Source organism: Hylobates moloch, unplaced genomic scaffold (genome assembly GCF_009828535.3).
Source record: "Hylobates moloch isolate HMO894 unplaced genomic scaffold, HMol_V3 SCAFFOLD_6, whole genome shotgun sequence".
NCBI lineage: Eukaryota > Metazoa > Chordata > Mammalia > Primates > Hylobatidae > Hylobates > Hylobates moloch.
Window position 1 is genome coordinate 45,577,869 of NW_026652281.1, and position 24,953 is coordinate 45,602,821.

The following is a 24,953-nucleotide window of genomic DNA, read 5'->3' on the forward strand; positions in this document are numbered from 1 at the left end:
GGCACCTGTAATCTCAGCTACTTAGGAGGCAGAGGCACGAGAATTGCTTGAACCCCAGAGGCGGAGTTTGCAGTGAGCTGAGATCACGCCACTGCACTCCAGCCTGGGAGACAGAGCGAGACTCGGTCTCAAAAATAAATAAATAAATAAATAAATAAATAAATAAATAAATAAATAAATAAAATTTTAAAAAGCCCCTTTATGTTTCTAGCCCTCTATTTTCTTAATAAGTCACTGTGGCTACTACAGCTAATTGGTTCCTGGCTTTGCCAAATGAGGCTGTATCTGTACTTTCTCCATCTCTTTTAGCATATCTTTGGAAAAAGAACTCTCTCTACTCCACTGTTCTGAATGCCATTCCTCCAGAATTCCCTAAAGCCTCTCCTGTCTTCTCTCTTTTCTTTTTTATTAATAAATACAACTTCTTTACCTCATATCTGACTCACAGGCTATACATACACTCACTTAGGGCTTGAGATGTTGTGGAGGTGGGGAGAGACTCTCCTCTGACATAACATATCCTTCAGGCTTTTCCATCTTCTCCCTTCCTTTACAAGTTCCAACACTGTCCAAAAGAATTTTCTGTAATAATGGATGTAATCTCTGTCTGCACTGTCCAACCTAATAGCTGCTAGACAGACACATGGGGCTGAGTACTTTGTAAATGGCTAGTGCACCTGAGAAACTTAATTTTTAATTTTTTACTTTGAATTAATTTATATTCAAAACATAAATATTTTCACCTAGTGTTTACCATATTGGATGGTCCAGGGCTACTTGCTGATTCATTCTTCCTTACATCCTTTTCCCTCCCTAAATTGGATGCATTTCTTTCCACTTCCTATTTCACCATTGTATGACTTCTCCAAGAGGTAAGGGATCCTAATTGCCAATGCTGATAGACTCTTTATTTTGATCTATTGGGAGGCTGTAGCCCTGTTGAAAGTGCCCTTCAGAACCTCTCTCCTTATAATGTTGTTCTTTACAGGTCTTCTCTATCTATCATCTGTGCTTCCTCTTTTTACTGTCCATCATGTAAAAAAGGCTGGTGTTTCGGGAAGTCTGTCCCTGAAACATTTTTCCCCTGGCTAAAGCCTCTTCCTACTAAGTGATCTCAGTCACTTACAAAACTTAAGCTACCACTTCCAGGCACATGACTACCAAGCCTGGAGCTCTCCTAACACCAAACTGGTGTTACAAAACTGTCTTCTGGAAAATCCCACTTGGATGTCTGTCTGTCTCATTTGAACTTAAAATGTCTAAAATGGAGCTCTTAATCTTCTCATCATATTTTAACCTTTTAATAGTATCTCTCTTAGTGATGACACTTTTTTGAGTAAATCAACTCAGAAAACTGTATTCTTCTCTCTCTAACCAGTGAATCACAAGGTCCAACCTAGGCTGATTTGCAACATCAACTTTTCCCTCCTTACCACCAGTATTCATTTGGGAATCTTATCCTTTGATTGTCATAGTGAAAGACTCTTCTCCTTCCTCAGAAAGGACCCCCATCTCTGCTCTGGATGACAAAATCTGTCTAGGATGGTATTAAAAGTGGCTCTACCTCTACGGAACTGATGCGTGATTAATGGCACCCTACCCACCTTGGACACTCTTGGGTTATATCCCCATAGCTACCTTTTCCGCAGCTCTGTTCAGCTATATATTTCTGAGTGGTATTTTCTTTTCTTTTTTTTTTCCACTGGATTAACTTTGATTTTGATTTGTGGCAGTCTTAACTGATTTTCCCTTCGGGTTAAAGTCAATTTGGTTTATTGATTGTTTAGTTATTACTATCCCACAACATTTATTCTCTAGCCTTAGAGAAATAAAACACATGAACATGGTGACCAGCTCAAGGATCACAAATGAAGTGAACTTTATTATTTCTTCCCTTTATAGGGCTCATTTGATTGAAAAGCAATCAGAAATCAACTTTTCATCCTTTTTAAGAAAATGAGACAAATATAAAAAAGGAGAAGACAGAAGATGATGGTTTTCATAACTACCATGCACATAGATCTATATTGGAAAGCCTAACTGTGTGATAAATGATCATTCACATCTGCCTATTCCGTTATTAGGAAACCAATTCAAAATAGCATTCAATCAACTTCCCAGAGCCTTGGGGGGTATTTAGAATTGTGTTTGATAGATGAGTTCAATAAATAAAGACTTGTGAAGTGCTCATAAATCATAAGAAACCAATAAATTTTTAGTGAATAGGCATACAAACAAAAACTGTATCTTCTTTAGAACAGCAAAGTGGCATAGAGAGTGCTTGGAATTAGTTAAGAAGATGTTACTAAAATTATTTGTGTTTTATTAGAGGATCAAAGGAATGCCCTATTTTGAACAAATCAATGAAATATAAATTTTAGCTACCATGCCCAGCCTTTATTTAACTCTTCCCATAAACTGTTTACAACTGTAACTTTAGCAGGCTTTGACAGTAGACTATTGTGTTTTTAACTGGCAACCTTGTTCCCTTGATTCTGCTTATTTGATAAAACATGCCAATGGTAATTCATTTTTGTTAGCATAAAACCACTGTGAAATTACTGTTTCACAGAAGGTGTCCAAAGACCTTTAACTATCTGGGGTCATGGAGTATTTTCCCTCTAAAATTATATTTTTGTCATATTCTCTCTGCCTTGGGAATACAGTAGCTTATTCTGACCTTTGAGTAGAAAGATTGATTATATGAGGGCACAAAGACTACAATGAGGAGATTTTGGAGCAAACTGAATAAAACGTGTTAAAGGCTGTTTCTGCAGCCAAATAAATGTTGTCTAGAGCATAATACATAATAACAAGGACATACTGTTATTATAGATTTTGACTTTCAATTCTGCCTGGAATTTAAGACATTGAATCTTCCCAATACAACAGACATAAGTTTCAACACCACATCTAGACTTCGAATAGTAAAGAAGTGAGTCACTCAAATTCAGAACTCTTAAATGTAATTGTGTAGATTTTTGCTTCTATCTAGTAAGCTTCTTAGTTTCAAGCCCATATTCTTTGCTTAATCAATGGTTATAGAAAGTTCAGGATGTTTATAGCTTTGGTATAGTGAACATATATAAGAAATTATAATGCATAAGAAACAAAGAGAACTTACAAAATGTGTTAGTTTTCTAAAAGTGCCAACCTTAATATATATGAGGAGTGTGTGTGTGTGTGTGTGTCTGCTTTGGAAGACATCAGTATGAACTTCCTTATTCTATATAGTCTCCTAGGATTCATTTCCTCCATGCAGAATCACTGCCTAATTGAGTCTATTGTATGCTTTATTGTACTTATTACATATATAGGTAATTATTCACTCACAATGTCTTTGAAGGACGGTGACATTTTAGTTTGTTTTAAATATCCATTTGTATTTTTCTCCCTGTAGGCAGACATAATCAACTCATTCGCAGATAAACTCACTTATATGCAAATGGATTATTTTCAAATTGATATAGGCAGGAATATGCATGTATTATGCAGCCATTAAAAATCACTCTTGCCAATAATTTTTACCATTGGAGAAAATATTCAAGGTATATTTTTAAAAAAGGGCCATGAAATTGTGTATACATTATAATTAAAATAATGTGCATTACATATGCATATATTTAATATGTAAATATATGTATAATATATATTTCACATACATATATGTACTCATTTCTGGGGACTATGGATGATTTCTATTTGTATATTTATACTTTGCATAATTTTCTTATCTTTTATAATGAATATTATTTTAAAAAATCAGTCAAAATAAGCATTATTTTTTTAAAAATCCCTATAGACTCAATTAAAGCCTCATTAAAATGTTTCCTATTGTTGCATGATCCAGGACAACATGATAAGTAAAACTGTCATATAATGATGATTTTGTGGTGTCTCTGTAATTACATCTTTTGAGACAGAATCTGAGGTACACTTGCTTTACACCAGATTTTGTTCTACAGAGAGCAGATGTAGACAAAGATATTGTGAAAGGTTAGTGTGTTTGTGAGTAAGCACAGACTGGATTTGCACAACTTAGATGTCAAGACATCTAGTTAATTTCTAATCAAGATTAATATTCTGGCAAAACATCAATAGCTAGCAATTTTCGAGATATGTATTTCAAAGAAAATATTTATATTTCTCCTGGAGAAACAGAGTACTAAATAAATCTGTGTTTCAAAGATCACTGGCTTTCTTTAAAGATCACTAACTTTCTTTGAATTTTTTTCCTCCATGTCAGAGATAACTCCCACTTCCTGTTTATTTGTGGCACGGCTACATTTCTTTCTTTTAGTCTATGGAATATGATTATTTCTATCTCTCCCCTCCTTTTTTTTCTATCTTAGTAAAGATCATTTCCTCTTTTTAACATAACATTTATTACATATCTTTTTTTTTTTTTTTTTTTGAGACGGAGTCTCACTCTGTCGCCCAGGCTGGAGTGCAGTGGCGCGATCTCGACTCACTGCAAGCTCCACTTCCCGGGTTCACGCCATTCTCCTGCCTCAGCCTCTCCAAGTAGCTGGGACTACAGGCACCCGCCACCACGCCCGGCTAATTTTTTTTATATTTTTAGTAGAGACGGGGTTTCACTGTGGTCTCAATCTCCTGACCTCATGATCCGCCCGCCTCGGCCTCCCACAGTGCTGGGATTACCAGCGTGAGCCACTGCGCCCGGCCCATTTATTACATATCTTGACTTATATCTTTCTACCTGCTTTCCAATGTATTAAGACAGGAAGTAAATATATATATTATACCATATATAGTACAATTTAAATAGCATTTATTTAATATATATGTGTGTGTGTGCATATATACACACATACACACATATATACACTATATATAGTATTAACCAGATGGAACTATCTTCATCACTTACAGAACTATCTGTACCCACTAACAGGTATAGAGCTTGTCCATGAGTACATATCCACTCAAGTCTTTTCTTCCTACCCCCCATTATTCTGTTTTCTACAGGGGTTTGACATCTTTTGTAGGACCAACATAGATGGTGTCTGTTAGCTTGTGGCTAGCACAACCACAATAATGTGGGCTTTTGCTTATTGGGGCTAAAAAGTATTAAAATAATTGTACAATCTGAAGAAATACTACACAAATTGTTTTGGCCAGAACACCAAATAAGGTGAAAAGTGAAGTTTGAGGGCTTACTTTAAAAATTAACACACATGGCATAATTTATTTGAATAATCAAAGCCCCCTTATTAGCTACTTGGTCAAGTTGACTTTCCAAAGAATGCATACAAATAGATACTTTGTGCAAACAAATATCTCTAAGAAGAATGAAATACTCTTTCAGCAATGAGGAGATTTGCCCTACGTGTTGTAAGGAGATAGATTGATCTCATTAGTGCATCAAATGAACTATGTGTACAAATGTGCATTTGGTACATTTCTGTATTTCTCTTTTAATTCTAGGCTGGTGGTCCCCATAGACCAGTAGGATCATACACAGACTATGCTAGCCACTGAAATGGCTTTTGGTTAGGCTACTGTCTTTACTGTCATTAGAGATGACATTTTAATGGGCCCACTAATTTCAACATATGAATAACACAGCCTATTTTCTGCAATATGAAAATTGATAATATCAGAATGCTTTTTTCTTCTCAAGTTAAATACCTTTAGTTACAGCATTTTTATTCACAAACAGAAGAAAATAGAAACTGCAGGAAAATAATTTCTTATGTGTCCATAGAATTATTCTCTGGGACCAGTAAGAGTTTGGGTATATTTGTATATTTGGGTATATAGATAATGTTCACCACTGAATATTATATATATTCTATAAAACACAAAAGGGTAAATGAATGGCAAGGTATGAAAGTATTTTAAAGAATCTGGTTTGTAGGCGTATATAACACCTCCTAAATCCTACTATTTGGAAAGAACAGATGAAATATAACATTTAATACCGCTTCACTAACAAAACCCTTGGGTTTTTAACCTTTTAGAAGTGTCAGTGTTTCCCTTGATCAACTTGACTAACTTCAAAAGGAAACCATAGTCCAACTGCAGTTTCCATAGAAACATACCATTTTATAAGATGCATCTACTAAATGGTGGTATCTCATTCCATATTGTTTCATATATGTTGTTATTTGTAAATGTATTCTAAGACAAAATTATTTTAAACACATACATTTCAAATAGCATGTGAAATGTCAAAATAATTCATTGAAAGTCTTAACAAACTTCAGCAGAAGTTACAGTAAACATTCTGAATACTACTATATTTGGGCTGCTATTACTGGCTTACTTACAAATATATAAACAGGATTGATAAATTTAGCTATTTTAAATTACTCAGCCATTTAGTGCTTTGAGCTAAGCTGTATTTTCTTGAAGGTCACTTTGTTAGAATGCGATATTATAAAACATCCGCTGTGTAATTTAAAAACCCTAGGATCATAGTTTACTTTATGCTTCCTTCAGAGTGCATTTTCCCCTTTCTAAAGTCTCAATTGTTTAATTTTGTAAAAACTATTCATACAAGAGTGATATTTTTGAACTAGAACTAATGTAATACATTTTGAAGAATTCCAATAGCAGCTAGCAATAAGAAACAGGAAACTTCTATATGTTGCTAATAGAAAAATCCTTTCTATTTCTATTTGTGCTGTCAGTAGAAGTGGGTTTGCATTAACATGAAACTAATATTTAAAAACGTGTATCCTAGGCCAAAAACAACTTGATAGGATAACAAACTCCAATGCCTAACCCAAAGCACTATCTTCCAAACAACTGGCAAAAAACCAAGATTCAAGGAAGTAATTTTTTAGTACCAGCACATGCAGTATATGACATACAAGCATCAAACATTACCACTTTCAATAAACAGAACAGGGGAAGAATGATGCCTTTTTTTAAACTCTGCAGATGGCAACTTAACACAAAACTATAGATATATAAGACAATAATCACTCCTACCTTGATGAAGGCAGAGAAGAATGACTTATAGAGGTAAGATGTGGATTTAATTCTTAATTTCTTTTTTTCTTGAATCTCAAATCTACTTAATGAACATACCATACAAAATATACAATAATTTAAATGTTTAAGGTTATTAGATTTCAAAAGCAGCCCGCCAATGGTTTTTAATGATTATACTTGCACTTATTTGTACTATACATAAAAATTATAATATTAAATGAAGTAAAACAAAGACAGAAAATGAAACAGCACTAAATTATATGAATGAATTTTACTTTCAAAGCTAAAGTGCAATAATTGACCATTTTCTCATGAATTATGCATTGTATGAAAATAGTAATACATAGGGTTTGAGGCAGATATAGAGAGACATATGATATCTCAGTAACTTTACAATTTGGTTGCCTACTTGGAAATTGATACTTTTATAGGACTAGTTATAGAAATAAGCATACATACCCTGGTCTAACACTTCTTCTTCTTCTCGTTTTGGCTGAAGTAGTAAAGGAATCTTATCTTTATATTCTGTTTCTGTAAAGGATCAAAGAAGCTGAGCATAAATTTGCAGTATTTATTACATACTTAAAATAGTTTATTGGAAATAGTCCATCAACATAAAAATACTATTCAGGGTCTTGTGCTTATTACAGTATTAAGAATTTATAAGACAGAAATGCCCTAATTCATAAGCTCCCCACCCCCCACCCCCCAGAACAACCTACCAATTACGAGACATCTGACTTAATAACTAGGTCAACTACCCTTTCAATAATATATAAATGATATAGAATTTTCAAAATGCATTGACAAAATGACTCATATTTGTTTTCTTAAATTAAATGTAGCACTGTTTTAAGAACATTTAAGAACACTTTAAGGCATATTTTATAAATATAGTAGAATCTTAATAAATGGCCAGAATGCTATGCTAACTTCTCTCATAAAGTTTCCACTAGAAAGAAATAAGAAGCTGCTCTAGCATGTTAAGACTGAACTTGCAAAACTCAATCCAGTCTCAGCATACTTCATGCAATAAAACAGGGAGTACGCTTTGCAATTTTAAGTTAAAAAGTGACAGTCAATATGACCATTTTGCAGAGGAACAACATGTATATGTTAAATAACAATTCTGAGAATTAGATAATAAAAGTCAAGCCTAGCAATGTTTCACAAATCAATAATTGTTCTCTGCCTGAAGAAGCCCATTAAATGGATAATTTAAAGTATGGCTGGAGATGATAACCATTTTCCCTGGCAAACTGTAGTGATCTTTAGAACATGGTACATAAATTCATAAACTGTGTAAGCCATTACTGGTTAGGGAAGGAGTTAGATGAGGAAATGAGAAAACATGAATTAAGTGAAGAAAGGTCTACATTTATGGGACTGGTCCCAAAATGAATCTGTTTCACCCCTGGCTGAGATTTTCGTCTTTAACTGTTCTGTGGGGACATGTCAGGGAGGGGATATAGGATATGAAAGAGAAAAATGAGAAAATAAGAAATATGTGTGTACATGTGATGGGTAGACAGAAGAAGGGAATAAAGATGATTTTAAATATAGTCAAACAAGATACATACAAAAATATAAAATACAAAATCATATATTACTTTATATTAAACATCAATTATTACCTTTATGATGTTCATGCATCATAACCATATCAGACTTCACGGGAATTGGAATGTTGGCCTCTGGTGGTATGGTTCTGAACATATCTGGAGCTACATTCTGGGTACAGGTCATGAAAGAAACTGCATGCTTGGCTTCCATGTAATACATAATGTATAAGTTGCACATTTCATCACTAGACGTGCCACTGCAGGCAAAAAAAAAAAGATATAACAAATCAACCATTCACATAAAACACATGCTTAATGCAAGAAAAATGCAGCCATTAGATCTGCCAGCAATGGATTCAAAGGTAGAAATATTGTGCATTTATTTTATAGCTTTCATTAAAACCCATCACAGTTTTCAACATCAAAAGCACATTGTCAAAGGCATATTTCCACTTAACAGTGGAGTGTCAGTTTGCAGGCACACCATGAACACTACTAAATACCACTGATGAAAATGGCATTTTAGTAGATGAGAGATATGGTACTTTCTTTTCTCTCTCGAATCTTTTTATTCTTTAGTCCCCTCCTATTTGCTAAAACTCATAGACTGGGAAAAGTTATTGTTCTCATGGAAAATCTTTATTATTTCCTTAACAATGGTAAAAATCAGAAACCTTCAATAGAATTATCATATATTATTTACTATAAGTCTTTAAAAATGGCTTTTCATCTTAAGATCAAAAGTCCTGGACCTTGTTTTTGGTTAACTGCCTCCTTCCTTATGGCCAGATGAATCTAGAATCATGTGTCCACACTAAGACATTCAAAGTGTATCCCTGATGTCTGACTTGGCAACTAGGCTTTTATAGCAGGGTTGAAAAGAATGCCTCAGGAATGACTCAAAATGAAATCAGCACTAATCTTTTTTAAGGGTTGAGATGTGACGGAAGTACTGCTGTACAGTTGAATGACTCAATGTTAAAAAAAGATTTTAAAACAGTGGATATTTCCAAGAAAAAAGTTCCCAATGATAGAAAAAAATCTAATAGTTTACAAAGTATGTATTCTGCTTCCTTACTTCACATGGATTATTATATATTTCATTCTTTTTAGTATTATTCGGAAGGAACTATTTAAGTACACCTTCACAAGACTTTTATATAGCAAAGTTGTTTGGGCAAAGGAACATGTCCATTTTAGTATTAGTATTGACAATTTTTAGCAAGCCTACACTAATAAAAAAAAAAGCTATGAGGTAGGTTATTTGATGTGCAGAAATACATCAGTGTTGATTTTTCCAGCAATGTCATGCAGCACTCACTTTCTCTCCATAGCAACAGTATGACATCAGCAAGAGAAGGAAAAAAATAAAAATCTTTTCCAAACAGGGGTTTGATTTCTCTAAGCTTTGAAAACGTAGAGCCCTTGAGAGATCACAGGAATAAGCCCCTGCCACGGGAAGCTCTGTTTATGCTTTAGAAATCATTTGGCTTCTCACTCTCTGAATCTGATACCTGTCAATGTAATTGCCTCTCCCGTGAAATATAAGCAAATAGTGAAGTGCAAACCTAAACAAACATCTGTTCACTACACATGTCTTCATGGTGTCAAAACACCATTCCTAAGAATTACATTTTAACAGCCTTGGAGTTGGTCAGTATGTGTTATAAAAGGAATGGCTGTTGCAAAAATAATGAACTGGAGCCTCCTGCCATATTATCCTTCTCTTTCCTGCTTAAAAAAAAGGAAGTATATGTAGATCAACTGAGCAAAAAGGAAAAAGGAATTTAAGATGTGGCTCTAGCTTTAAAAACCTTTAATCATCTTGCAGAGAGGAAAAGCAAAATAATCATTTAAACATCTCAAATTAATGAAAGGAAAAACATTTTAAATTCATATAATAATTCATGAAACTTGCAACTCATCAATGGATGGGTCCTTCCATATTTTCTCTTTTTGGGAATGTCAATACCCATGTTTTCACTGGAGAATGTATACCCACCCACAACAGCATATGTAAGACAGCCAGTATCCTGATTTTTTTCCTTATTAAAAAACTACACACAATGAAGTAACTATCACTGCTGGTCTAAATATTGTTGGTCCCTTGGGCCAGTGTGTTCTCTGTTGCATAAATGGAAATTGTTTATTCTGTGAGCTCTTATATGTTTTTATAAAATACTTAGAGAGGGAATTCTAGAATGTTTTTTTACTCTTTCTAATTTTCTTCTAGAGTGGTATTTCCACAATTATTACCACAAAACTTTGGTCCTTGAAATGCTTACAGAAGAATTGAGAAAAACTTACCATATGACCGGCCGGGCACGGTGGCTCAACGCCTGTAATCCCAGCACTTTGGGAGGCCGAGGTGGGTGGATCATGAGGTCAGGAGTTCAAGACCAGCCTGGCCAAGATGGTGAAACCTCGTCTCTACTAAAAATGCAAAAATTAGCTGGGAGCAGTGGCAGGTGCCTGTAATCCCAACTACTCAGGAGGCTGAGGCAGGAGAATTACTTGAACCTAGGCGCAGAGGTTGCAGTGAGCTGAGATTGCACGCCACTGCACTCCAGCCTAGGTGACAGACTGAGACTCTGTCTCAAAAAAAAAAAAAAAAAAAAAAAAGAAAAGAAAAGAAAAAAGCAAACAAACAAAAATCTTACCATATGACCAAATGAAAATGTTGGTCTATACAAGTTAAACAATGTTGTACTGCCTGATCCTTTAATACACAATGTGCTCATGACTGTGTGGCGGGGTCGGGGGGTGGATACAGTAGATTCTATTCCGTAAATGAATCTGACTGGGCTCCTTTGTGCTGCTGTATGTTCCAGGGCATAATTTAAGAAAAGTTGTACTGTAAGACTTGCTCTTACACAGGTATAAACAAAATGCTAGTATTGTTTAAGAATGACCAATCAAAAGGATTTCTTCAATAGTGTAGTGCGCATGTAGTAAAGCTATATAAAGCTATTCAAATGAATATACATAGATATGCATACAGATGTGTAGCTAGAAATGTTTCATAACATGTCTTATCTGTATAAAGACAGGTAGATATCTATATATATTCTATCTATATCCTTCTATCTGTCCATCTGTCCATCCATTCAGATAAACACATAGTTCAAGCTTTCAGAAAAATCCATTAGAGATTTAAGAAGCAACTAATACTGCAAAGCTTCAAAATAACTAATATAAAATATCTTGTTAATAGATATTTCCTCAAAGAGAATTTTGGTGCTTTTAAATGTGTTACATGTATATTTGGAAGGATTTGTTTTTAACATACATTTGAAAAAAAATTGTACTAAAAGTAAAAATTTCATTTCAAATAAGTGAAAGGTAATTAATCTGAGAACAAGGAATTAAACTGTGCAATGTCGGCTAAGAGTAAATCAGGATAATAATTTACTCTTACTAAATTAAATTCATTGTTATCACCAAAAAGCAGTAAGTAACAATTAAAAAACAAAAGAAAATTGTAGATAGTAATTATGGAGAAGAATATGAAATAAAAAGGTGGCATAAGTTTAGAATAATTATATACTAATATTGGAGACAAAGGCAGCAATTGCTATATTAGAAATAGTGTGTACCAAGTTACAAGGTTACATGTTTGAAAAGCACATGTACTTAAGTATAGCAAATAAAGGAAAATCAGTAACTTTCTAAATAATGTAACTCTGTCCTCTACAACCTATGATCACACTTTATTATTTTAAATAGCATATTTGAGAAAATAAAAAATAAAAATATAAGCTAATGTTGCAAGTTATTTACTCAAAAGCGAATTATCTTACCATGTACTGAATTAACTTTTGAGAAAAATTATGCATATATGTGTAAGAGTATACATAATGTATGTGTGTACACACATGCACATATACATACACACACAATACACTAATTCAATTACACATATATTATGTGTTAATTTGATACACATATAAATGTGTTCGCCTTTACACACGTGATTTTCTGAGACATATTAATCAGCTCACCAATACAGTTCATTTGGGGTACCAATTCTGTGATTCAAAATTGAATTTGATCAAATAATTTAGGAATCTTTGCTATCACAAGGAAAATTTCATTAAAAGAGCTGAACAAAAAGAGTCATACTTTATTCCTTTCCATCTATAATTAGACTTGTAGTCAAGGTAACTCTGAGCTCCTATGTGACAGAGAAACTATCATATGCTAAAAATGTTAGGAGTCAAATCATCCTTAGTATCAGCATCACAGTTTGCTTATTTTATTTTACAATCATTCACCTTTCATTCAAAAACAAAAAATCTCATTTTAAAACAACTTGCTTTCTGTATTCCTAAAGGAGTATTTTGACACATGTACCCTTAATTTCCACAGAGATCAACATATGCAATTCAACTCTGCTAATCTGAGTGATTTATTAACATGAGAAAGTAGGAAGGGAGATTATGTCCACTGAATGGCCCTTTAAACATTCTCCAATGCCAGTATGATTCCTTAAAATGATGACTGCTGGCATTACTTACATTCCAAAATTACAGTAGTGCATTTATTTCATCTTCTTGAATAATAAAGTGCTTATGTGATAACTTCCTGTTTTATACTGGCATACTTAGTATAAATAGCTTTAGGTCTGACATACTGTGTGAGCCTGAAAATTGGGAGCCCTCGATAAATATGTGTTGAATGAAGGAAGAATTAATAGTCCTGCTTAATAAATGTTTACAACTTCATATGACATAGCATGTTTGCCCTAGTATATTATACTACTGAATAATGAGTCAGGTCAAATTTTTGTACTCCATTGATCTGTGGGATTTCTGAAAACATTTATTTATATCCATATCTGTTTATCCATCTGTTTAATCTATTTACCTAGGTTCCATGAGAGCTTTTATAAAAATATATTAGAAAGATATGTAATACAGATTTAGGCCGGGCGCAGTGGCTCACGCTTGTAATCCCAGCACTTTGGGAGGCCGAGGCGGGCGGATCACGAGGTCAGGAGATTGAGACCACGGTGAAACCCCGTCTCTACTAAAAAAATACAAAAAATTAGCCGGGAGTGGTGGCAGGCGCCCTGTAGTCCCAGCTACTCGGAGAGGCTGAGGCAGGAGAACGGTGTGAACCCAGGAGGCGGAGCTTGCAGTGAGCCGAGATCGCGCCACTGCACTCCAGCCTGGGCGACAGAGCGAGACTCCGTCTCAAAAAAAAAAAAAGAAAGAAAGAAAGATATGTAATACAGATTTAATAAAGTACCAAGTAATCTGAAATGCATGACTTAAAAAATTCCAAATATCATGGTATTCCATGACTATACCGCAAACACTCCACTAGCTCAAGAATTCTTCCCTCTACCCCCTTTATATTCAACAAATGTTAGGCTTGAAAATAGGCAAAATCGGTAATACTGATTTTAGAAATAAATATAAAAACTTCAAAGAAGTCATTTTACAAAACTGTTAATCATTTCTTAAAAAGTTTCATGGTGCTTTTAAATGTATACATTAAGAAGTTATCTATCATATAACTTTATCTTTGCATGTAGTATATTTAAAAATGCAGATTAAAGTGCTATGTTGGTATCCATGAACATTCATATTTTAATGAAATGACCCATTCCAAATGAAAAGTATGACCAACAAAACTGACCAAATTGGTAAATATTATCTACCTTGTCCCACTAACTAATATTAAATTTTAGCATATAAACTTTTAGCCTGATTAGCTGACTTAACGAGCTTAATTGGCTGACTTAATTAAATACTGTTTTTATTTAAACTTGACTAAACATTTGAAATGAATTAAGAGAAGTATCATCCTGAATATAAAATATGTAACACAGTCAAGCACAAAATATTGCTTCTTCATAGAACAATTAATAGTACTATGTTGTCAGTATATATAATACTTTGGTGCAACTTTATTTAGGCTATATTATTCATATTTACTATTTAAAAATAAATATAATATATGGGTAAAACATTTTACCATTAAGTATATTAATATATCTCATATAAAATATACCTACTTTTAAAGTAGTTTTTATTATTAATATTACTTTTGATTGACAAATTATGGTAAGCATTTAATCATATGTTCTCACTTATAAATATGAGCTAAGCCACACAGAGGCAAAGGCATAAGAATGATATAATGGACTTTGGGGACTCGGGGGGAAGAATGGGAAGGGGTTAAGGATAAAAAAACTACATATTGGGTACAGTGTACATTGCTTGGGTGACAGGTGCACCTAAATCGCAGAAATCCCTAAACAACTTATCCATGTAACAAAAAACCACCTGTTCCCCAAAAACTATTGAAATAAAAAATAATTTTGTAATATAAGGTACAATGTGATTTTTTAATATATGGATACAGTGTGGTACTATTAAATCAAACTAATTAACAAATCCATCACTTTGCTTACCTATCTTTTTTTAATTTTTTTTTTTTAATTTTGAGACGGAGACAGGGGCACACTGCTCCTGTTATTTGCTCTGTAGCCCAGTCTGAAGTGCAATGGCGCGATCTTGGCTCACTGCAATCTCTTCCTTCCAGGTTCAAGCAATTCTCCAGCCTCAGCCTCCCAAGTAGCTGGCATTATGGGCATCCACCATCATGCCCGGCTAATTTTTGTATTTTTGTAGAGATGGGGTTTCACCATGTTGGCCAAGCTGGTCTTGAACTCCTGACCTCAGGCAATCCACCAGCCTTGGCCTCCCAAAGTGCTGGATTACAGGCATGAGCAATTGTACTTGGCCCTATCATTTTTTTTAATCATGAAATATTTGACATTCCTCTCTTAGTTATTTTGAAATATATAGTGCGTTATATTGACTATAGTCATTCTATAGATCTCAAAATCTATTCCTCCTATCTGAAACTTTATGTCCTCTGATCAACAATTCCTATTACCTCCTTTCCCACCCTTCAGTAACCATCATTCTATTCTGTATCTCTATGAGTTCAACTTTTTTAGACTCCACATATAAGTGAGATCATGTGGTATTTGTATTAATATATCTGTGCCTGGCTTATTTCACTTAATACATCCTTCAGATTCATCCACCTTGTCACAAATGACAGGACTTCCCCCCTTGTAAAGGCTAAATAGTATTCCATCACGTATGTGTAAAACATATTTTCTTTACGCATTCATCCATTTATGGACACTCACGTGGTTAAATCCATCTCCTGTTTTTACATCGTGGTATTTTTTTTTTTTTTTTTTTTTTTGAGATAGAGTCTCGCTGTCGCCCAGGCTGGAGTGCAGTGGCGCGATCTCGGCTCACTGCAGGCTCCGCCCCCCGGGGTTCACGCCATTCTCCTGCCTCAGCCTCCCGAGTAGCTGGGACTACAGGCGCCTGCCACCTCGCCTGGCTAATTTTTTTGTATTTTTAGTAGAGACGGGGTTTCACTGTGTTAGCCAGGAGGGTCTCGATCTCCTGACCTCGCGATCCGCCTGCCTCGGCCTCCCAAAGTGCTGGGATTACAGGTGTGAACCACCGCACCCCGCCTACATCGTGGTATTTTAAGATGAATCCCTATTATGGGAAAATCAGCGTCTATTTTTAAGTGCCGTTCATTAGTTACCCATGATTGTTCTAACCAAGCAGTTCCAAATTTTCTCCAGTTTCAAAATTTCTAGCTTAATACAGTTAAGCTTGGTTTTGGTAGAAGAATCACTCAACTGTAAATCTTCCTGGTAGGCTACTGTCAACGGTTTTTCTGTAAAACCTAGTTTCTATGTAACCACAGAACAGAAAGGCTTAAAATTTGAAGCTGAGAGTTCTCCCAGTACACGGAGGAGGCACCTACTGGCCCCAGCCTATCCTTAGTTAAGTGTGATTTATACCTATGTGGGCTTCAGGCTCAGGGCTCAAATCTGTGTCCTGTGGGAATGTGTGTTTGTATGTGTGGGTTGGAGGTAGGTGGGAAAAGAGAAGAGGGAGAGGAGATATATAGATTTACAGAGTATCATTTAATTTAACCGACATCATAAATTACTAGTTTATTTCACTGGTCACATTCTCAACTGTGATCCTGTAAATAATCTACGGAGGTTGTGCCTATTATTTTATAAAACAGAGACACATTGCTGTTGTTATTTGTCTAAAAATAAAAAGCACATTAACTGCTATGAGAACATTATCCATTATTATGAAAACTTTTATTCATACTTAAATGTATTAAAACTTGTCTTGTTTGTCATCCCACTGGTAAAAATATTGCTTCTGTAGTAGAAATTAAATATTCAGAATATGGACTCACCCAATAAGTTAATTTCCTATAATTCCTTTCTATTTCATTTTTATTACAAAATGGTGTTTCCTTTAGCCCACATGAGATTTATGAAAGGATAAATTAGTGTAGTCATTTTAGGGTATTATTTTAAAGCAAAATGCACATTTTTAAAAAGACAAGAATTATTCTAGACTCATGACTGAAAGAGGCCTCCAGAGATCACTTTGGCCTCCCATCCTAGTACTATAACAAGTCATTAATTTCTATGGCAGATATTACCTCACAGACAGAACTCAAAAGGATAGAATTTGGCCAAAGTAACAAACCTCCCCCCGCAAACTGTAAAAAGCCCTCTAGGCAAAAAATTCTATTTTTTTCCACAGTTAAAACTTGTAAGCCAATGCAAGTAATGTGTTGAAAGGGATTTTTTTACTGCTCTATTTATTTACTACAAAGGTTAATAACACAACCTGGGGCATTTAAGTAAACTACCTATGGCTTTGCACTGACATAAAATGAACAACTGATGGATACCCTCTGAATCATGTTACCTCATGTATTTAAAGATTGTTAAGAAGGGACTTGTTATGCTCTTTCTTTCAAATCTAGTTATGCCTCCTTTGTCAGTCTTTTTCTTACCATCATCGTTTCCTATAACTCAATAATACTATTGCTTTCCTGAAGTCTCTTTCCCAAATTTAGCAAATGTATCCAAAAGCAAAGCTGTTGGAAACTATTTCTGTAACAGAAATTGATAAAGGTTTATTTGTTTTATCCTTAGCCTTAAAGTTTATGCTTATGAATATAAAAAAGCCATTTAGAGTGACATAAAAATTCTTTTACACCATATCAAATGCCCCTGCTTTCTTTTTTAAACCTGCCTGAGTACCTTTTCCCTTTCTCCATACAGCCAACAGTTAGTGTTGCTATCACAAGAATCATCTTTAGGGCATCTAAAGCATATTTTCAGATGCTCACTTTCTGTAACTTCTCTTTGATTAAGACATAAATGGTTTAAAACTCTAGCTTCCAGATGGCATCAGTAAATATTTTAAAACCTTGTTTAACATAAAAAGAAGTCTCCTTGAGTCTTTTCTATCAAAAAGCATGAAAAGAAACTACCTTTCACTTTTCATTTAGGTAAGTTTTTTTTGAAAGAGTTCATAGTGCTTTGAAAATTTTATGTAGTGTTATAGAATATAATTATTTCAAGTAGGCTCAATATTTCAAAAATTATTTAAAAGGCTTGACATTCTTTTTTGATAAAGTGTTGCATATTATTATCCTTATTTAGTAGACTAAACAACTGGAAATTATTAAATTCACAGGAGTTTCAACATCATGGTTTTGAGTATTTAATGGGAATCACCAAATGTAGACCCCGTGAACACAGGGCAAAAAGGCACTTGAGAAAAAAAATTTTCATTATCATTACATTTCTTTATTAAGATGAGCCTGAGAAAGTAATATGAAGTCTTTGATAACTGTAATATTTAGAGGTATGATACCAAAGGTTTTGAGGAAGTAAGAAAAAGAGAAGCACAAAAAAACGAGCACATGTTCTGGGGTTTATCCGAATCAATCAGCTTTGAAATGATAAAATGCCACAGTTTGTTGTAATTGTCCATGACAGGACAAAAAATGTACAATTTATTCACAAAGATAGCTGTCACCTGTAATCACGCCTTATCCCAACAAAATATCTTTAAATAGTGAAATGTACAGAATCATACCCAATGTGTGTGGCTTCTGTCCTTCCTTCACCAGTGAATACACATCTTGCAGCCAGGAGGTCACCAAAACTTACATCAACTGGGTGCTCCACAGGGTAGAAAGCCTGCCAAAAAGACAAACACAATGAATCACTAATGTTACCAATAAAATCCAGAACTACATGTTTGATTGTGTTGAGGTATGTTTCTCCTTTACCCCCTTTTTGAGGATTTTATCATGAAGGGATGTTGAATTTTATCAAAGGCTTTTTCAGCATCCATTCAACTGATCAGAGGGTTTTTGACCTTAACTCTATTGATATGATATATCACAGAACCACATGCTTTAATAATGTGAAGCCTGGTACACTCTGGGTAGAGAGGATGAAGACAGACAGTGAAACAGACACACACACACACGTACACATACACAAATAATCACTTAATAAAAACAGTTCACCTTTAATCACTGGATAAAAACAGTTCACCTTTAATTAATCACTTCTACTTTATGACAAGAGCAGCAAACTTTGAAATAAACAAATAAATACTATTAGCAAATGCATCCCATAAAAATCAGAATAAATGTGATAATAGAAGAGCTGTCTGAAATACTGTCTTTGAATAAATGATGGGATGTAAAAGGCCACCAACATGTTTTGACCATATTGAGAAAATTGATAAAGAAAGCACCAAATTGGAAGTTGCAAAAAGGAGGTTATATAGCTCAGTTATATAGTTAAGGCAGATTTAGAGATTTTTAGAGAAATTCACAAGAGTTGCATAATAATTTTTAAAAATTACTTTCTGCTGGTTAATATTTTTTTCTCTCAGAATTAAACTAGATTTTACACACCTGTGGCAGCTGAGGGCTCTGCCGTCCAATCAGTGTCCACTGTCCATTTCTTACTCTGTATCCACTTACTACCTTACCTGTAATAAACACAAATTTTAATCATATAATAAGGTATTAGAAAAACAAAAGGCATATTTACTTTCCTACTTTAAAGTAGAAATCTGAGTATTTTCAGAGCCGCAAATACTGAGTATCTTAATAAAAACAATATGATAAAACAGCATAAAATATTTCAAGGTCTTATATGAAATCAGTTTCATTGAAACAGACTTAAGGTCAAACACAATTTGCATTTTAATTTATGGCACCAGGAAGCACAATGGTAAATATTTATAATTTAACATGTAAAGTTCTTACCTAAATGGTGAGTGTGAACTCTATAGGCAAAGACATGCATTGGATAATTTTTATAATGGCATGAAATGTCAGCATTCACCACTGTGGGAAATAAAAACACAGACGAAAGTCACTATTCAACTGGAAAATGACATTATTCTTATCTAAAATTATGCATAGGGCATTCACAAGATGCTAGGGACTGAGGTTTTCTTATGACTTAAACACACAGATATTAAGCACTTACTCTGTGCCAGCCACTTTACTCACATGAATTAAGAACCCCTTGCCTTATATTTTTATTTTATTCATAAACAGAATGACTAGAACCAAATCAAAATACTCTGTTAGTGAAAACATAGGCTTAATTTGTTACCTTTAGCTTGAAATTTATCCAGTTGAGAAAGCTTAAAAATTGGTTTTTATTTTTGGAACGAAAGAATTTTTTAAAAATTGAATGCAGACACCTAACATCACTAGATTGACAGTTCCTGTTGAGAAGAGGCCATTTCATACTGTTCCTTCCTTATAGTCTAACACAGTAGCTATTCAATAAATATTTATTTTATAATAGATGAAAAAATGGTAACAAAGAGACCATACTGGTCATTAACTTTAAGAGATTCCCAGTGAAAACAAATGAACAATATTTCATATGGCACTTTCATCAGAGGATCGTAAAATATATTGATAAATAATAATATACTTATCCTCATCGCTTCTAGTAAGCTTGGGAGAATAAGCTAGTATCATCCCCATTTTGCAAGCAGAGAAATAAGCCAACTATATCCAAGTTTAAAGACTAAGTTGGTGATGGATTTGCTAGTCATTTAATTTTTAAATCTTTCTATGTAGAAGTTTATGTCACTGCTCATTATGCAGTGTGTCCTCTGCATCTCAAGCATGGATGATTTATTGTTAAATACTCAAGATTTATTCTTTAATTTATATAATACACACCTACCCAAGGGCCTCAATTCCTAGCATCTCAATAAAGAATGGAAAAGTAATAAATCTCTGGCTTGGAATAATACAAAAATCTATTTTAAATCCAAGGACAATAAAGTATTGGTTTATTTTTCCAAGACATAAAAGTATTGATTATTTTTAAAGTTTATAAAAAAATACACTATAAATCCATTTCTACAGATTAGGTAATGAGGTAATGGCAAATATTAAAAAATCATTACTCACCTTTTTCTCCTGCTGGGATAACAGTGTCAACAGACATCATAAGGTACATGCCAGCAATTAAAGGCTGTCTGCAGAAAAAAATAATATTTTTCTAAAATACCTGAAAAAGTCAAAATGACTGTTTTGGAAAAACAGCATATACCTCAAACTTTGGTTTATAAAATGTGATGCTTGTGAAAATTAAAATGAAATAGAAAAAGAGGAAGAATTTTTCTTCCTTAAAAAATGCTTTTTCATGTGAAGGCAGACTCTAAATGGTTCCTGTGATAGCTAACTTTACGTGTCAACTTGGCCAGGTGCCTGGTTGTTTGGTCAAACACCAGTCTAGGTGTTGCTGGGTAGGTGATTTTTAAATGTGATTAACCTTTAAATTAAACTTCGAGTAAAGCAGATTATTTTCCATCGTGTGGGCAGGCTTCATCCAGTCCATTGAAAGTCTGAAGAGAAAAGACTAAGGTCCCCTCAAAAGGAAAGGATTTTGCCTGTGAATTGCCTTTGGACTCAAGAATGCAACATCAACCCTTCCTTGAATTTCCAATTGGCCCAATGGGTTTAGGACTTAATCAGTCCCCACAATAGTGTCAGCCAATCCCTTACAACTCTTTCGCTTTCTCTCTATTCTATCGGTTCAGGTTTCTTTGGAGAACCCTGACTAATCAGCTCTCATGATTCCTAGCTGTGACATACATGCCCTGGTCTAATCCCCTGCCCTTTAATGTGGGCTAAGAGAAGTATAGTAACATCTTTTTAAACATTTTTAACATTTTTTTTATTTCCATAGATTTTTGGGGAACAGGTGGTATTTGGTTACCTAAGTTTTTTAGTGGTGATTTCTGAGATTCTGGTGTACCCATCACCCAAGCAGTATACACTGAACTCAATTAGTAGCCTTTTATCCCTCACCTCCTTCCCATCCTTTTTCCCGGGGAGTCCTCAAAGTCCATTGTATCATTCTTATGCCTTTGCATCCTCATAGCTTAGCTCCCACTTATCAGTGAGAACATACAATGTTTGGTTTTCCATTCCTGAGTTATTTAGTAGCTTATCTTTAACAAATAGAATATGGCAAAAGTGATGGTATGCCACTTCGAACATTAGGTTACTGAAAGACTCTGGCTTCCATCTTGCATGCATGCCCTCTCTTGCTTTTTTTGCTTACTTTCTATGATGGAGGCCAGGTACCATATCGTGAGCTGCCCTGTTTACAGCCCACTTGGCAAGGATATGAGGGCGACCTCCAGCCAACGCTCAGCAGAGAACTGAAGCCTGCCGACAACCATGTGAGTGATGTTGGAAGTGGCTCCTCCCCAGCCAAGCCTTAAGCTGACTGAAGCCCCAGCCAAGATTCTGACTACAGCCTCTGTGTGAGAACACATGCCTGAGGATCCAGCTAAGTGTGCCCAATTACTGACATACAGGAAAATGACATAATACATATTTGTTGTTTTAAGCCAGTTTAGGTTAATTTTTACCCACAGATAATTAATACAGTAAACTTCCCACACTAAGTTCACAAAGATGTTAAAGTTGCTGCTCCTCTAGGAAAAATGGAAGTACTTACGGCAGACGTGTGAGGTGTAAGGACACACCAGAACAGTCCTTGTGATTATCTGAAAACACACATAGAAACACATATCTTAAATATTAAAATGTAGAAAATGGATTTCAAACTAGTAAGTTTGAAATGATTATAACCAAATATTTTAAAACACAAGTTATGTTTCATCTGTATGGTTCTTTATGATTTACTGAGTACTTTCATATCCAGTAATTCCTTTAATTGCCAATGTATCATAACAGCAAAAACAAAACTATCATTTCATGCAGTCTATGATATTTCTTGACTCATCAAACTGACCAATATATTGACTTTCCTGCAGACATACTAGATAGTAGAAAGTTGTTACTACTCTCTATGCATTATCTGTATTGTTGAAAAACCCAGAAAAGTTGCTGAACTAAAATAGTTTGCTCCATGCTGCACCAAACAAAAGACTTTATTTTTTAAGAAGTGTAGTTCATAATTTAGGTTTTTATACACTTTAGGCATTGCTGAAGTCTACTGACATTCATATATTCATTATTTCAAAATAGAATTTTATTATTGTAGAGACTTTTAATTTCTTCCAGTACAGCTTTCCACAGTTTGACCTAAGAGCCCATATGCTTGCACATATACACAGTGAGAAGTCCCAGTGGGAGCAACTTGAATGCCCTCAAACAAGGTGGTCTAGAGGCCAGCAGGGGTCCTGGATCCACAGCTGCTCCTATAGCAGGTGGCAGTTTAGATAAGCAGCATATTTCAGCCTCAGTGTTTGGTGTGAAGATTATGACCTCCAACACGATCCTTGCCACAGTGATGCATTATTATTTCCATAACCTCTATGCTGATCTTACTTCTGTGAACTCAGAAACTTCAACTAGTTTTGCATATTCCCCTGATGATATGCAGTGTGCTCTGACTTTGCCCTTCTGTTGTAATACAGTACTTGGGCCACAAGATATGAAACCTCCTAAGAATTAATTCATTTCAATTCACTAGGCTATATATAAAATCTGTCTCTGACATGCATCATCATAAAAGCATTTGACAGTTAAAATGTTTACTGCAATAAAAATTGATGCTTCTGCTAATATTTTACTACATAAAATGAAAAAACAAAATCAGTACTGAGAGAGTTAAGAACCGCATAGAAAATGAACTCAGAATATCAAAATCATATAACCTGGCTGGAAAAGCCAGCTGGATAGACTTATTCTGTGACTAGAATAAAAGTAAAGGAGAGAGGGGAGGAGAAGAATAGATAGGAAAGTTAACTTAGAGCCGAAGACCACAGAAATGGAATCCCACTGCCTAAAAAACGGATGGGAACTGTCGTGAATCAAAAAACTAAAATAGTCAAATAAGAGGACTGAATTTGAAGGAAAGGCAGAATGGAAGCAAAATATATTTATATATATTTTACATATATTTAGTTTATATATAGTTTATATAAGCTATATGAACTATAGATTTACATTTCAATATAAATATTGAATTTATATTTCAATATAAATGTTGCACATTTCCACATGCCAAATTTGTCAAGTAGAAGGTTTGGGATTCATTTGTATTTTTCAATCCCGCACAATTATTTGATCATAGGATAGTGCCTTACAGGACCATCATCAGTTTTCAACGAGGTGCTCACTCGTCTCTTAGACGAGTTCCTTTGTCTAAGAGAAGTAAAATCTAGGTACTTAATACTCAATAGATTAGCACTAGTGCTCAATATTTATACCAGTAAGAAACTCTAAGTAGTCTACAACTGAGATAACTTAAGAACTTAGCACTCTATTTACAGCATAGGAAAAAATCACTAAATGCTTAGTTATTATTATTCTATTGGTATATTCCAAAAAAATACAGTACATGAATATTTTATTTTTAAGAAATGTATTTTCACAGTTATGAATGTGAAATTTCTTTAATGAAAGAAACTGAAGCACATAAAATTTCTCCAAGTAATAACACAGGACTAGAAGAAAGCAGGAAAAACATGGGAAAATTAAAAGAGTAAAATAGTTAAAAAAAAAAAAAAGAAATTAGAATTGAAATTTGGTATGTTATTGTGCAAAACACGTTCTCAGAAGGGTCTGCACTAGCTAGATACAGAATAAAATCATAAGTGAAGCAAAGAAATTTTAGTAAGATAAATATCATGGTCTGGGTAAAAGGAAATTCTTAGAGGCCATGCGACCGTAAAGAAGTTGATAATGTTTCGGGGTCCATGCACTCCTTGACCAGACCCAAGACAACCTTATTTTTTTTCTGAGTTTTGGGCTTGAAGTCAGTTCAACGGGATCCTAGGTCTGTAGAAAAGACAGTGAGGTCATTTTTGTGTTGATCATGAAATTATTCTTTCAATGTACATTCAGTTATTCTGTACAACATTATCATGCAAAAGTCTTAACGGCTGTTCTTTTCAGGTGGTTTCATTTATTCTTATTTTAGTTTTATTATTCCAAAGTAAATATTCTTTCCTTCATTGGGTTGGGCTCCAGGTTAACTCTCTCTCAAAGGTACACAGGTAAATACTCGGCCTTTAGCTA

The 24,953-nt window shown here is 34.4% G+C and overlaps 1 protein-coding gene across 17 annotated transcripts in view; it reads right to left on the reverse strand.

Annotated features, from left to right (window-relative positions):
* PAM (peptidylglycine alpha-amidating monooxygenase) overlaps positions 1 to 24,953 on the reverse strand; it is a 278,097-nt gene that overhangs the window by 59,795 nt on the left and 193,349 nt on the right. For all 17 annotated transcript variants that reach the window (XM_032156751.2, XM_032156750.2, XM_032156747.2 and 14 more), the window contains exons 8-14: positions 22,423 to 22,471; positions 20,862 to 20,929; positions 19,689 to 19,769; positions 19,332 to 19,408; positions 18,497 to 18,600; positions 8,598 to 8,782; positions 7,423 to 7,494 (exon numbers count right to left, since the gene is read on the reverse strand). In XM_032156751.2, coding sequence (XP_032012642.1) covers positions 7,423 to 7,494; positions 8,598 to 8,782; positions 18,497 to 18,600; positions 19,332 to 19,408; positions 19,689 to 19,769; positions 20,862 to 20,929; positions 22,423 to 22,471 — 636 coding nt within the window. The remainder of the gene's footprint in view (positions 1 to 7,422; positions 7,495 to 8,597; positions 8,783 to 18,496; positions 18,601 to 19,331; positions 19,409 to 19,688; positions 19,770 to 20,861; positions 20,930 to 22,422; positions 22,472 to 24,953) is intronic.